Source organism: Tubulanus polymorphus, chromosome 3 (assembly GCF_964204645.1).
Source record: "Tubulanus polymorphus chromosome 3, tnTubPoly1.2, whole genome shotgun sequence".
NCBI classification, from domain to species: domain Eukaryota; kingdom Metazoa; phylum Nemertea; class Palaeonemertea; order Tubulaniformes; family Tubulanidae; genus Tubulanus; species Tubulanus polymorphus.
This window is the reverse complement of record NC_134027.1, coordinates 17,736,345-17,751,886: the sequence shown is the minus strand read 5'-3', so window position 1 is coordinate 17,751,886 and position 15,542 is coordinate 17,736,345. Positions and strand designations below refer to the sequence as shown.

The 15,542-nt window shown below is 38.0% G+C and overlaps 2 protein-coding genes across 6 annotated transcripts in view; one reads left to right on the top strand and one right to left on the bottom strand.

Annotated features, from left to right (window-relative positions):
* LOC141901887 (uncharacterized) overlaps positions 1-11,148 on the top strand; it is a 153,116-nt gene extending 141,968 nt beyond the window's left edge. For all 5 annotated transcript variants that reach the window (XM_074789439.1, XM_074789442.1, XM_074789440.1 and 2 more), the window contains one exon: positions 7,764-11,148. In XM_074789439.1, the coding sequence (XP_074645540.1) occupies positions 7,764-8,680 (917 nt within the window). In that variant the 3' untranslated portion in view covers positions 8,681-11,148. The remainder of the gene's footprint in view (positions 1-7,763) is intronic.
* Positions 11,149-12,855: 1,707 nt separating this feature from the next.
* The window catches only part of LOC141901789 (uncharacterized), a 33,897-nt gene continuing 31,210 nt past the window's right edge, over positions 12,856-15,542 (bottom strand). Inside the window, exon 12 of the mRNA XM_074789262.1 lies at positions 12,856-14,518. Within this exon, the coding sequence (XP_074645363.1) occupies positions 14,432-14,518 (87 nt within the window). The 3' untranslated portion in view covers positions 12,856-14,431. The remainder of the gene's footprint in view (positions 14,519-15,542) is intronic.

Genomic DNA, 15,542 nt, shown 5'->3' with positions numbered 1-15,542 from the left:
TTAGGGCCTTAATCTATTCTAGGCGTATCCCCTCCAAAAAAGCTAGCTAGATTTAGGCATTAAGACAGTAGATACCGGGTAGCCAACAATTATCATTGCTTCACCAAGTAATCATTTGCTACCATATGTACTCAAGAAATCATGTAAAACATTCCCTGGTTAATGGATTCTCACCATAAATTACATAAACTCTGCTGTCATCGTTGTCAACGAACCGAGTTGTCGAGTAAACGCTGAAGTAATATCCCGTATGAAAATTCCTGCCATTTCTGTCCATATTACGTTGATTTGAGCCAGAAATCTTCAGGAAATGTAGCCAACGTCAATTGATTTACGAATAGAATTAATCAATTGACTCATTTTAGGGATCATGGTTTCGTGAAATTCATTAAAGTCCTAAAACTCGCAATAAATTTAAGCCGAAAATGAATTCAACCATCTGCCATGTTTCCTTGCGCATCGCTGTAGTTATTGTTCGCTGGAAAAAATGGATCCGGACTAATTGTTAGTCAGAAGACTGTGAATCCGTGATTTACGGTTGAGTTTGAAGCTCAAGGTCATCCGGTAATGTGTAGGCTTTTCGGGCTGTGCATTTATCAATGGATGATGATGCTTGCGACATTTTTATTTGCTCTTTAGACCCAATAATTATGCTTACGCGGAATTAATTCATAATAAATTACAATACGCAAATTTGAAATGGTCAGGCGCTGAGTTATATTACTTTACTTGCCAATAAAATAGATAATTGTGATTGATCGTTGCAAGTCAGAACCATTTAATCACTAATTAACATGCATTTCAATAAATCTGGTTCCTCCTATACAGTGAACTTAGCTTTAACCTTGTAGAGGCTACTAGCCTATGTAGGCCTATGTATATACATAGGCCTAACATCCGGACTGATTTGTCGTAGGCCTATTGAATAACAACCCTCCTAAATATCGTAAATTTTGTTTTGAAGTTCAATCCAATGAGTCCGTTAATAACCGCAACATTTATACTGTGTTTGTTTGAGACAGTAAATGTCAGTACCGGTAGGCCTAAAGCCTTAAGGTCGCGTAAAACTCGATAAAAACTTCAAGCGACACAGCGAACGATCTCCTTTTCCCCACAGCGAACACTTACTCCGAATGTCAAGTGTGAGTCCAACATATGGATAAGAGTGTTTTATATACTTGTATTTAGTAAATACCTTGTGCATTTGACAATGATCGGTATGTACTGTAGGAAATATAGAGAATTGATGGTATTGATATAGAGGATGAAACCCGCGGCCGAATATAGTAATATATTCTTTTATTTTGATACCTCATCAACATAACAGCTTTTCTCCGCTATATCTCTTCGGCGTGTTTAGTTTAGGCCTACGACTCCCCGGTACACTAAAGATTTATCTTAGTAAATACACGGTTAATTTGGTAAAGAAAAATAGGTATTATTAAACTAACTCCTTGAAACCCGCAGCCAAATCACTGGTAGTAACAAATTAATTTGTACTCGATTTGATTCTCATGATGAGGAGAAACTGGCAGCTGATCCCCGGAACGACGATGTAGTGACACACGTCGATTCGTCGATGTTTACGGCTCGAAAGTGCTTTTAAAATCTAAAGTAGTAAATTTCCAGTGTATCGGTAATATGATTTGATGAGGAAAATGGGCTATTGTTAAAATTACTGTTTGAAGACCGCGGCTGAATGTGAAGTCTGCGGCAATAAATTAGTTCATTTATACTTGAATTGTTAATCGAAGTGACAATCGGCCTGCGGGTTGATTTCGGGATGACGACTTGAAAAACATGTCGCCCCATTGAATGGGGCTAAATTTTCGATGTCTACGGCCCGACAGTGCTTTTGTAACGATGATTCGTGAAAAAACACGCGGAGTATTTGTAGATCTCAGTGAGCTGAACGATATCATATGGATTGTATCGACAACAGCGGCAAGGTAACAAAGCCTTAGTTCTTTTAGTGAAAATAGTGTGACATAAAATAATAATAAGAAGAAACACGCGAATCTCAATAGGGTTTTCTGTGATGTAACAGAAAACCCTAATAATAATAATCAACAGAATTACAAGAGGGTTTCTGCGAAAGCAGCAGAAACCCTAAGAATAGATCATTTTATTCAATTTTACCAAAGTTGTTTATTGGAGGAAATTATCATTGTTAAGTACACCGAGAACAACCATGTTGTATCATCAATCAATTCACTGACAGTTTATTATCTTGGGCAAAGCCCGAGATGTTGTAATGGGTCCAAAAATCGAATTTTTGCTGACAAATGACGTTATAACTTTGACCCGAAGTCATGCAATCTACTATGTTTATGTGCAAAATGTAGCTTCATCATGCAGCTAAAATCTGTTGGAAATCGAATTTTGAATATCGCGTACATTTAAGAGAAATCGACAAATTTGTGGCGATTCTTTAAGAAATTTAAAGGAGCATTTTGTTTCATATAACGGTTGGAAGGCCGATGTACAACGTTACATTGAAGTAAAATAACTGCTCCCTGCGGTTGGCTGAGCTCCCGCTGTCAATCAATGTAAGGGCATATTCGATTGACGCAGACAAACCGGTCTTTTAATCTTCTCATCTATTAATCTGCTCAGTTCTAGTTTCTCATTTCCCAGTCATGGGAGAGTCTTATATGTTTTTTTAAAATTTGATAGCCGTAGTATCGATTCCGTCTCCCCATATCTATTTCATTATGCAAATAACCGAAGATTCAATCGATACGCTACTTTAAGGAAGATTATTCGCACACAATCGAATAGGCCCAAACCTCGTCTCGCTTCAACGGCACGCATAATCCTTTAAGTATGATATCCTAACAATGTTTTGAATTCGATAAAACCTCACTTCGAACGCTAAAGATCACTAGAAATGTCAAAAAACTACCAAAAATCACAAATTTAGCGATGACGCTCGAAGCAGCTAACGGAAGTAATGACTGGAGCCGGGTGTCATCACTTTGTTGTTGAGTTCAAGACTCTAAAGTGAATTTATTGCAGGCTACACTGATAAATATGAAATAAAATTGATTTTTGAAGGACTTCACTCGTAGATTTGTAATAAAAATATGAAAAGTACCAGGACTCGAACCAGCAATCGAAATTGGGCCGTCAAGTGCTGCCACCATGTGATACCTGGCAACCAGTCTTTACATCTTCAGCCGTTGCAAAATTTTTTTGATAATTTTAGGACACTAATAGTGATTTCTAGCCTTTGCAGTGAGGTTTTATCATATCCAACGTAACGGTGGGTTATCATATTTAAAGGATTACGCGTGACGATATATAGTAAGTAGAATATCGCTGATTGAAAACTTGAAGCTAGAGATTTTCATTGCAAATGAACTAGAGCATGGCGGATTAAGGTTCCAATTTCCGGTTCTGACAAACGCCATCAAACGATTCATTTCAAGAACTTGAATTGGTCGATATCCCGTATTGCTGCGATGATTGCTGATTAGATTTCGATGATGTTGTTCACCGAAATCAGCAGATTTTACACATCTCATTTTATGAAGTGTTCAAGGAAAACCTTAAAGATGCATCAATCAGATGGCACCTATACATTACAAAGATAACATTCTGCGCCCGAGATATTAAGATCCGTGGATCTCTTGTTGTAAAATTCCGTCGGTTCGGTCATATTCTAAGATATGTTTTCGCTTTAAGATGCCCTGCCCGCCTCATGTGCACTCGCGAGGCGGTAGCAGCCCTGGACGCACTCGGCAGATGGATTCCCTTTGTAATGCCAGATCCCGGAAAAATAACCTTTATTATCTTTTCCACGCGTTGGACACCACAACAGTCATTAAATTTACACGTTGTTTGTCGTAAATTGCAATATTGCGGTGGTTATTTGCCGCTGCTGTAGTTGAAATTGAATCGAGCGGCCTCGGTAGCTCATTGAGATAAGGCGTGATGCAGTTGCACTATTAGCACTATTAGTTGGCTTCTTACAGTGTGCAGGCGACACTTCAAAGCCGCCCGTCGTGAGGTTAAAGGATCTCAGGGATCTCAATCTTGTGACTTTAATCGGAATTCCGACTTATTAGAAATTTTTGTGGTCTCTGAGATCGATAAAGATTTGATGTTAAAATAGTGGGGTAGGGGGCTATGATCGGTTATGACACTTGGGAGTTCTGTAATAATCCACTTGCCGTGGCTAGCCTGAGCGTACATCTAGAAAATCGATACCGTACCGCGTACTGCTACTACAGTATAGAAGGCAGCCACGTCCTGACATGATATGAAAAAGATAATAGTGGAACGATGTGGTTTAAACGATAGCATTCATACACGCGCCGCACGCTAGTGAGCAGCGTCTATACATTACTGCCTGCACGTGGTCTATTGATAAGCGCACAGCAGTAATGATCAGACTGATGCACACGTGATGCATACATATCGTCAAACAAAACCAACTATTCAATAAATCAATACCAACAGATCCAAAATGTCGACTGCCCGTAAATGTGTTATTATTAGAATTGGATCGATTCGATTCAAATTATAGCAACCAGGGGATGACATGAAAAATGACGTTAACAGCCTAGAGGTCGCAATTATTGACCGATTGCTATCAAACTTGGTACACAAGTAGGATATCGCTTGGGCCAGAACCCTACTTAAAATTGGGTCGATTTGATTCAAATTTTGACCACCAGGGGGCTGATATGAAAGACAACGTTAACAGCCGCAATTGTTGACCGTTTCATTTCAAACTTGGTACACAAGTAGGATACCACTTGGGCCACCCTATTTAAAGTTGGGTCGATTTGATTCAAATTATGACCACCAGGGGATGACATGAAAGATGACGTTAACAGCCTACTGTCTGTCACACCTACTCTCCTTGCGACGTTTTGGTCCGTAATTTCGTTAATAATCGGTTTATCTACCTTTATTACGCATCAATTTGTTCAGTGAGGAATTTGCATTCAGAAATAACAATTTTCACTAAAGTTGTTTTTGTTTTCATTTATGAGCGATAGTTTACTCAGCATATGCTCGCGTAATGCTGAAAAATCCGCTCCGCGGACGCTCGGAAACGTTACAGTGACGTCATCACCTGCTCATTAGCATATCAAAATACAGTCGGTGGCGCCACGTGACGGGCCATAAAAGCCGTTTTTCAGCATTACGCGAGCGTATGCTAGGTAATCTATCGCTGATAGAAGCAAACACAAACAAATATCTGCCAGTTCATGATTTATTTCTGAATGCAAATTCCTTACTGAACAAATTGATGCATAATATTTACAGATAAACCGATTATTAACGAAATTACGGACCAAAACGTCGCACGAAGAGCATGTGTGACAGACAGTAGAGGCTGCAATTGATGACCGACTCATTTCAAACTTGGTACACATTTAGGATATCTCCTAGGTCAGAACCCTGTTTGAAATTGGGTCGATGAATGGGTTGATTGAAAATATGGCCACCAGGGGGCCAACATGAAAAACAATGTTAACTGCCTAGAGGCTGCAATTGGTGACCGATTCATTTCAAACTTGGTACACAAGAAGGATACCACTTGGACCAGGACCCTATTTGAAATTGGGTCGATTTGATTCAAATTATGGCCATCAGGGGATCACAGCCTAGAGGCTGCAACTGTTGATCAATTCTTTACACTTTGTACACATGACCTCTAATATCATTCTTATAGAAATAATTGTGGCCATGATATTTCTAATGCATTTACCACAAACCCTGTAACTTCACGTGGCGGTGAATTTCAGGCCGGGGGCATTCGAGGCTTTGCCTCATTCTAGTTTTATATTCGAACAAAACTACTATTGAAAAATCTTTCTGCCGAGAAAATAGCTGCTGCTTCAAAGATTCGAACCCGCTTTCAATTGTTTGAAGATTTCAACGACAATCAGAATCTTCGATACATTTGTAATAAATCGAACATGGCTTCCACATTAAACTGATATTAATTTGGTTGCTAGATTCCGCTCTCGCGAATTTCTCAGATGCCTGAAAATTGCCTCAAATTTCAAAAATTTGCTTGGGTGAGGACCCCACACCGCCCGAAATGACTTCGCATATGCTAAGCGTGGCTTAAATGATGTCAAATTGATTTCCGATAGTAACTACTGTTAGGATCCCTGATGAACGACCAATCGGCTTAGTCTTGGGGAACCAAACAAGCAATCATCAGCCGGCCACCCTCAGTGATACCAAAGCTGGCATCGCTCTCTGTGACACATTTTGCATGTGTGCGTTTGACCGGTTGATCTATGTATACATCAGATGAACTTGCATTCAGAAAAATCGTTCTGTTTTTGTTTTCATTATTCAGTAGGGCCTAACAGTTCATGCCAAAAACCACAGTCAGTCAAGATTACCCTTTCACATCGTTGATGAAAATCTTGTGTAGGCGAAAGTGCCGAAATTGTTATATTGAATAGGTTTTTGTATCCAAATCTTGATTGATATAAATATCTTAGCTGGGACATGATGGCAAAACATCAGAATAAACTAGTTTCGTCTTATTAACAGAATCGCATTTATGAGGTTTAACAATACAAATAGCCTAGGCTTATATCGTTCGGCAGAAAAATGAATTTCATTTTCAGTATAAACGAAAAACGTACGAACACAAATTGGCTTTAAGTCTGTGGTCATCCCAATCAACATTGTCATGGAACATTTGCCGGCAGATGTAATACTTTAACCACTAAATACCGTACCGCAGTACAATCTACCAATGCTTCAAGGCCCATGGGCCTTTTGTTATGTCTTTCCTCCCTGTTAGTATAACTATGTTAAAGTTATAAAATCATTAATTTTTCATGGATCCTTTAGAGATTTAAAACCTACCTAAGTCTCCTTTTATCCTTCTGCACATCCATTATAAAGTCTGTTCACAACGAGTTGACGTGCGGCATTTTCTCCACATCAAAGAGCAGCTACTGCTGTGAGCTGTCAGATAGCTGCTACACAAATGATCCATCACAGATGTGCTGACCCACTGCAGCCCAGCGTCCACCAAGAGTGCATAACTACACACACACACACACACACACACACATAACTTGCATCTCCAACCACTCGGTTCTTTAATATTACACAAGTCAGTTTAAAATGCAAATGATTTGGTTGACGAATTCATTATAAATACCAGCGATGATTCTTCGTCTGAATCAGATTCAAACTATATAATATGGATGCATCCGCAAAAGAGAGTGACTGGATAGATTGGAGTTCAATCTGTGCCATCTTATTATCTAGATATAATATAGTGCCACTTCTCTATGAGTGAAAACCACGAAAATATCAGTTGTCTAAATGCCTAGAGCTCTGTGAAAATATGTTACAAAAATATGTGACTTGACATGTGTTAAATCCAGATATATCTTCTTTCGTTGAATATTCTGTGAAATGTGCAAAATCCTCGAAAATTCTCTCCTTTCTAACAACTGCAACTATTTTATCTGGATAACTGCCAGGCCTTGCCATCCATCAACTCTACGTCATCATTCAATAAGAGTGTATAAAACAACAAGATAAACTAAAATTCTTCTATATTCCTAAGACTGCATGTCTTGTGAAATCTTGCTAGTTATTCACTCTTGCTGAATTTGTGTACAAAACCATAGCAACAAGTCACTTAACTGGCTCAGCATGCACCCCTGCAACACAGTTCACTACTGTAAACTGATACCCCTGTGGTCAAAAAGCCGCACGTCAACTCGTTGTGAATAGATTTTATCATTTATTTTTTGTCTTTACAGGACAATACATTCCTCAACCTGGTTACCAAGGACAAAATCAGCAGACGCCAATATCTGCAGGGTATCCACAGCAACCAGGAATACAGTATACATACAGCAGTCAACAGTATCCAGGTTACCATCCACAGATATCAGTGGCTGGACCACAAAATCCTGGTCAACCTCAAAATATAAATCCTCAAAATCAAATGATGCCAGGACAAGGTCCTGCGAGTCAAATGCCAGGCCAGGGTCCCCCAGGTCAGATGCCAGGACAGACACCTTCTGCTCAAATGCCAGGACAGGGTGCTTCAAGTCAATTGTCTGGACAGGTCCCTGTGGGTCAGGTCCCTGGGCAATGTCCCCAGGGTCAGATACAACCACAGAACAGCATGAATAAAGGGCAAATAGGACAGATAAACAGACAGGGTCAAGGTCAGGGAGTATCAACTCATCCTGTACAATCAAATTCGCCAATGCCTTCCAGTGGCCAGATGGAACGACCCAATTCCCAGGGAAGTGATAGTGGTCATAAGGGGGGTTCTTCAGCTGTTGGTATGATGTCCACTGGTTCTCTGTCTAGTTCGAACCCAATGCCAAATCAAATGGCTCCAAGTTCTATGGCTAGTAGTCCCATGCCACCGAATCCACCTAATTCTATGTCAGCTCCTATGCCTCAGAGTTCAATGACAGGACAAAATTTGCCTGGTCAAATGGGATCGCCGATGGTTCCTGGACAAATGCCTCCACAACCCCAGATAGGTTCAATGGGCCAGCCTTTGCATAATCAAATGCATAGTCAGATGAACATGGCAGGACAGATGGGAATGTCGATGCAAAGTCAGATGGGAGGGTCTGTGCAAGGTCAAATGGCAGCACCGCCTATGGGTGGGCCACATCCTGGACAACAATATCCATATAATCAAAACCAATATTAGATTCGGTTTTTAGCCCACTTGGGACTTTATTCCCTACATGCTATTGCGCTCACTTTTCCACCATTTGTTCATTGTCTGTCTGTCTGTCTGTAGACAGAGTCTAGAAGAATTTTTGGTTTTGAAGAGGCTTCACGGGAATGTCTTGGAATTGTCGGCTTGGAATTGTAGTTTACAAGGGAAATCCGGTAAAGCTTCAATGAATCATTTTTCTCTTTGATCTTTATCTTTCTGATTCATTTTTGAATACATTGTGCTAGTGACATCAAAGAGAGGACCGCTCACACCATAATTCTCCCAATTTGGTTTCTAGATCTTCAGTCCAGTCATCTGCCATGCTGAAGGTTTGGTTTGCGTTCGAAACTACTTGAATTTGAAAGTTTATGATACATGGAATTTGGGATGGCCCAGTTTTTGGCCAGTGGGAGTTGAATTTCGAATCATTTACAATTTGAGCGTTTCAAGATCATTGGTTTTTGAGTATGGTTTCCAGGGGCCATTGAATTATTAAGTATATCCCTAGGTACCAATATTATTGATATATTGGGATATTTTGTTCCCATAATCAATTGAAAAATTTCAACTCATGACATATTCTTTGATTGTGGTGTCTTTCAAAGTTGCCTTTCCTTAATATGTTCATCAGGGGAATAACATCAGATTGTTGAGCATTTCAAACCACCTCTCAATTCGGCATGGTCTCGCTGGACCCCTAATTCAAATTCGTTGCGCTTCCTTTCTTAGTTCTTGCAATGCATTTATGCTTTAATGCGCAAAGGTCTTGATGTTTATATTGTAGATACACAATTGCACTTTGGGGCAATATATCAGTGGTTGATAACACACCGTTACAGCTAAAAATGGTTATATACTTAGTACAATTTTGTCAAAATTTGTCATCTATACTCAATGAAATAAGTAAAATAATTTAGATAAATTGTTTGTGTTCATTGACATGAAGAATGAAGATTGAAAGCTATCGATAATTCAAAGATTTGTAGAATGCAAATTTTATGTCAGCATTTTTAGTTATGTTCAATCAAATTAAAATCAAATTCATGACTATGATTGGATTTACTCAGTCTTTACTGTCACGGGAAAGATAAGGATCTTTTGTGATGTTGAAAATTCCATGTTGGGTTAATTGAGTTAACGTTTTCCTTGTCAAGCACCTTTTTGGTGCCATATCTAGCTATCTGTTATGGTTTGTTAGGGCCAGCGTTTTTCGCATATTTTTATCTATTTCAAGATGGTTTTCTTTTTGCTCCTAGACACGCGTGCGAAATTATTTTGCCCACGAAACCGGTTACTTTTTTTGTCATAAACAGAACATTGGCTCGTACTTGCTGCGGCAATATTTACATTTAGGTGTAAACTCACTGTCTTTATGAGAGACTTCTGCTTTCATTTGTTGTTAGTAACAACATTATTTGATATCCCGCACCCGCCATTGATTTGGCTCGTGATGCGCTATTCTCTGATGCTCAGCACACTTTGAAAGCAGTATCCAAGAGTTAATTAGGGTCCCTAAGCAAGGGAACTAGTACCCTCTTGTTGACAAAACCAAATACGATCCCATCTTAATCATCTTGTTGACTGTATCTGGTAAAATGATGTCCTATAAAGCCACTGATCGACAGTTTCATTAGACAAATAGGTTTCTATAGACCAGAACTTGTGCCTCTTGAAAATACTTTTCCGGCTCTATAGTCATAATCCATCTTTCAAAATAAAGTTTCTTCTGACACCATGTAACAAACTAGAAGACAGCTATTACTGAGAAATAAAACATTTTATTAATACGTGCACCGAATAGTTCATTATTGTGGATAAACTATTTTTAATGGAATACATTGTATTTTGAAATAATGCACGTAGGATATTGCATGCCTTTTTGATGAGTAAAAGTGAGCACAATTACATTGAAACAATGTTGGATCCATATTGAACATGAACATTGAAATATAGTGGATTTAAGGTTGTAAATGTAGGGTGATAAAACCAACCTAATGTCAACTATTGGTATCGCTATGTTGGATCAACATTGCCGAAACAACATTGATATAAAAACATGTACCGTATTAATAATATTTTTATTATAGCACTTCTATAAGATGGTATATTTTCCTTTAACCCTTTCGTTACGTGGTACACGGTCACCGATGACTTTCGTACCACAGCTTGTACCGTGTACCACAGCTTCGCTACGTGGTACATGGTCATCGGTGACCCTCATTTTGACCGAATTGTCATAATACCCATGCACCATCTATCACAAAACCTTCGAAGTACTTCAGCTACTTCGTACAAACAGTCGTTTCGAAACATATTTTGTGGATCAAAATTAATTAGTATATTTCTCTAATTGTGCGGACTACCTTGCTACACTAAAACGGCCATAATTTTTTTATTAAAGGGAATTTTCCATCAATTTCTCAGATAATCATCCTAACATACTGCAGAATAGAAAAGCAGGCTTTGTTTAGTAATTGATAAGATATCCAAATTTTATTTTGAGATTTTTCTGTAAAACTTTATCAATTATGCTTATTAGGTCACGTGACGCACATAATTAGTATAAAAATTAATTAATCACCAAAATGTTTTTCACTACGTTGCCCTCCGTGGGTACAGTACCCCTTCCACAACACTTAGGATATCTTTATACCAGGGGTTTTAAGAAAATCAACACAAATTTCGATTTCTGTCTCAGGTAGGTATGTGGCCAGTACCAAAAGGGTTAATGAGAGGTTATATCCCTAACAGAAGGAAACCTAAAATCAAATTTTAAGATTTATTTCAGGTGGTACCAGGGGCAATTGTTGCTTTCTCAGAAACCAGTTTCATATAAATAAATCATTCTTGGAAAAAGGCAGGTTCAAAGAGTTGTTACCATAATGAGAATTTGCAGAATTCTACGAAAATGTAGAGAGACGCCGAAAAAGAGAACAGCCTGTTGACCTGAAGAAACTACTGCCGGTACATTGCAACATGTTACGGCCAGAAATAGCCAAATCACAAATACAACTGGCACATCTACGTAACACCAACTGCTTAATTGACCCATTAGCACTCTAGCTACCCGATCCTGCTGCACAAAAATGGTTTTAAGTGGGATTCGAACCCAATACGACACATAAATCAACATGTTCCTATTTGAAATTCTCGAGCATTTGGAGTAAGAACTCAACAGATCCATTCAAGAATTGACAATTCACAGAATTCCGGAATATTTCCAGAAATTGCTGTCTAGTATTTTATGCCAACATTTCTGTTTGCCAGAATTATCCGTTAAATGCGTACCCCAGCAATATGGAAATTTCTGTCCAGAATATCCTGCCAACATTTCTGTTCAGAATTCAGGATTCTCTGACCATCACAGCTGATATCAGTTTCCTTGGAAACTCTACATGTAGTTACCATGAGACTTTCGAAATCCAATGTCTGAATCAGGTACAGCCTAAATTGATCCCTAAGGGTTATAACCCCTCTAGTCTCTAAAACCTCAGAAGCCAAAAACTATAGGGCCATAACTACAAAAGTTGTTTAAGCTCTTAAAGGCCGAGGAGTATGGATGCTAGTTAACCGGGTGGCAAACACTTGAGATCGGCCGTCCCACTAACTGCAGTATCTTGTTTATAATGTTAAGAGTGAGCGAGGTTGGCTCACAACAGAAAAGCAGGTCACACACAGTTAAATTTGACAAATTCATAAAAGTTTTCATATCAAGTTCTAAACTGATTTTAAATAATCTAGTCATAGTGGGAATGAAAGTCTGATGCTAGCGATCATTTTTTGTAGAGATAGGGCCAAGATTAAAGATTTTTAGAGACATTTCAATTTTTTAAAAAATCATTTATTTTTATCCGATTTTGATGAAATTTGGACACAACATTGATGGTAGATAGCTAAACAAGTGTACGAAATTTCAGACTGATCCATTGACCATACAAAAGTTTTGATGTTGCCAAATTTTGGTACTATGAATGAGCCTATGTTTTGCTTATGTATACTGATGACTATAGTGATACACCGGTCACAATCCTCTCTTTAATCGTTATCTATTAAAATACTTGAGTAAGGCCCTGGCGAGAGAACGTGTCCGTGCACAAATCCGAATGAATAAACTGAAATACCGGATGATAATATTGAAGATAATATATTTTATTTACCTTGAACCTGAGAATGATTTTCCTAATCCCTATTATATGAATCCCTATCGTTCCGAAGCTTCTCCTGTCCTGCTGTCGACACTCGTCTTACTAAGGTACAGATTCTCCCGATTGACTGCTCTCTCAAGATGCGGGTCCCTTTTATAGAAAGAATCGGCATTCTTAAAATACCGACTCTCCCACTCGACTTTTGGCAAGGAGCAGCAACCTTACTGTCATGACTGTTTTGGTCATATAGAATTTGGCCTTAATGATTCGCTGATCTAAAATTATTTTCAAAACTGATTTGCTAAACTCACTTTTTCCTTCCAACCCTCCTGTCATGACGCGTTGTGATTTACTCACTCCTTGCTAGTCGTTGTTGAGAGAGCAGCTATTGTCTGTGAATTACCAACGAGCGCATACAGACAACAGAAACTTCAGACAGCTAGTTTTAACATTTAACACAAATTAATTTTTCTAAAACATTAGCGATTATTAACAATTTGTTCTTAAACAACATCTAGATTGCTCAAATTAAATATCTTTTCAAAACTTTGTTTTCTTTTCTAATTACAGTACAAATTCATTGTTTCTTTTTTAATTATTATAATTAACTACGATTCGGAATACATTGTGATTGATTATCAATTCTTAAATTATTTGAAATACTTATACTAATTATTTTATCTACAATTTAACTAATTCTATTTTAATACAGGATAAGCAAAACAACCACATCTTCCTAAACTTCCGGTTTTTCCTTTTACGGAAAGTAGCCGGGAATATCATCAAGTATCAGCGTGATCCCTTCACGAGCCTCATTATAAATACACTCCATTGTTCCGACCCAACCAAATATGGTTCCAACTATTTAAAAGTTTTATATAAAGATTTTCTGAATGTTTGCCAGATCCCACAGCAGAAGAACCGAGAAAGAATTGTTGTTTATAGACTGATTTATGGTTTGCGTTGGTAGATGAAAGCATCAAACAAGAACTTTCGTAATTCTTACTACTAGTACGTTCTTGTCTGACGGCTTTAACGTAACCCCCACGCATACGGAAACAACATTAAGAACATTTCTAAATACTACGAAACATTTTTCAGTTACTACGAAAATCTAGCTGTGGATCAACACTCCCTATCCAGTTTAAATTTCGTCCCGAAATTTTGAATTTAAACCAACTCGTGAACATCCCGCTGATACCTCTAGAACAAATCCTGAAAAAGAACATTAGTAAACAATTCATTATAACGAGTAACTATTTCTTAGAGTTCGACACTACAACGCATATTAAAGTTCATGATATAGTTTATCATAAAACCGCATTTAAAGTTCTGGATACCCAATCGGAAAAAAAGTTCATTCGAGACCGCTGTCCCCGCACACTAAACAGTCGAAAGTTAAGCACAAAACAGTTCACAGTTTGAGTTTAGAATTTACCGCGAAGTGACGCAACAGCTACCAGACACAACAAGGTACGTCATGGACGGACGAATGACGTCATCCACCGCAGTTCCTCGAAGCGCGTACTGCAACGTCGATAGTACGGCAAAACGCATTTATGTTCAGCTGATACTTGCTCGCTATTCATAGACGCTATAGTACTGTATAGTATTGCAGGCACTTTATTCTTTTCTTTTTCATATAGGTACTTCTCAGGCTCAGCTGACCAGAGACTGCGATCTGAACACGAGAAAACACACATACAGGTATTTTTTAAAATTTATTTTTATAATCAATACAATCCTTTTAGGTTATAAAATAATAAACGAATATAGAAAATAATATATAAACATAATATAAAAAATCCAGATAAGTACATGTTAAAATAATAATCATTATTATTATCTTCGCAGGAACACTATATATTTGGAAAAGGCTATGACTGAAGTGATTAACCATCGAGTATTTAAATTCAGTTCAAATGGAATGGCAGCAGTACATTATGGAAAATCGATCGATAAAATTTTGACTACAAATACGTCGCCGTCCAGACTTGGAATTAACCAGTGGTTTACATGTCCATTGTTTTAATTTGATAGTCACAGGGACAGTTTTTTTAACGTTTTTGTTCTTACGCCATTTTTGTAATTTGACACGACACATATTACAGATATATATCGGGTACTGTTCAGTATCATCATCAAAATCAATGTTGAACAACTCCTTCACATGGCTTTTGAAATTATTTTTATCGATAGGACGACGATCCGGAGGTTTCGCATTTTTTCCACACAATCGACAAAGATCCATGACTAAAAACAAGAAAAGGTTAATTAAATGAGATTGCTGATGCTATTTAGGCAACTTGGATTATATTGGGGACAATAATTTGTAGGCCTAATGTAAGCGTTATTAAGTAACATTATTATGTAGTAAATACACATTTTAAAGATCATACTTCGTGTATATGTTTGTGTCGTAACATAGCAACATGACGTCAGAAACGAAAGCTGCGCGAGTCTGGGCCGAAATATTTGACATCTTCAAGGCCCAAATAACGCTAAACCCGGAATCGGAACGAACTGGCAAAAACATATGTTTAACACATAAAAACAGACTTTAATCACAATATAAATACTTAATGTTCCGATACCGGGTTTCGGAGATATAGAAGAATAAAAATACATACCTTTTTGGACAAATTTTACGAGAAATTGTTGAATTTCAACCGATTTTCTAGAGAAAAATATGTGTATACACAGCC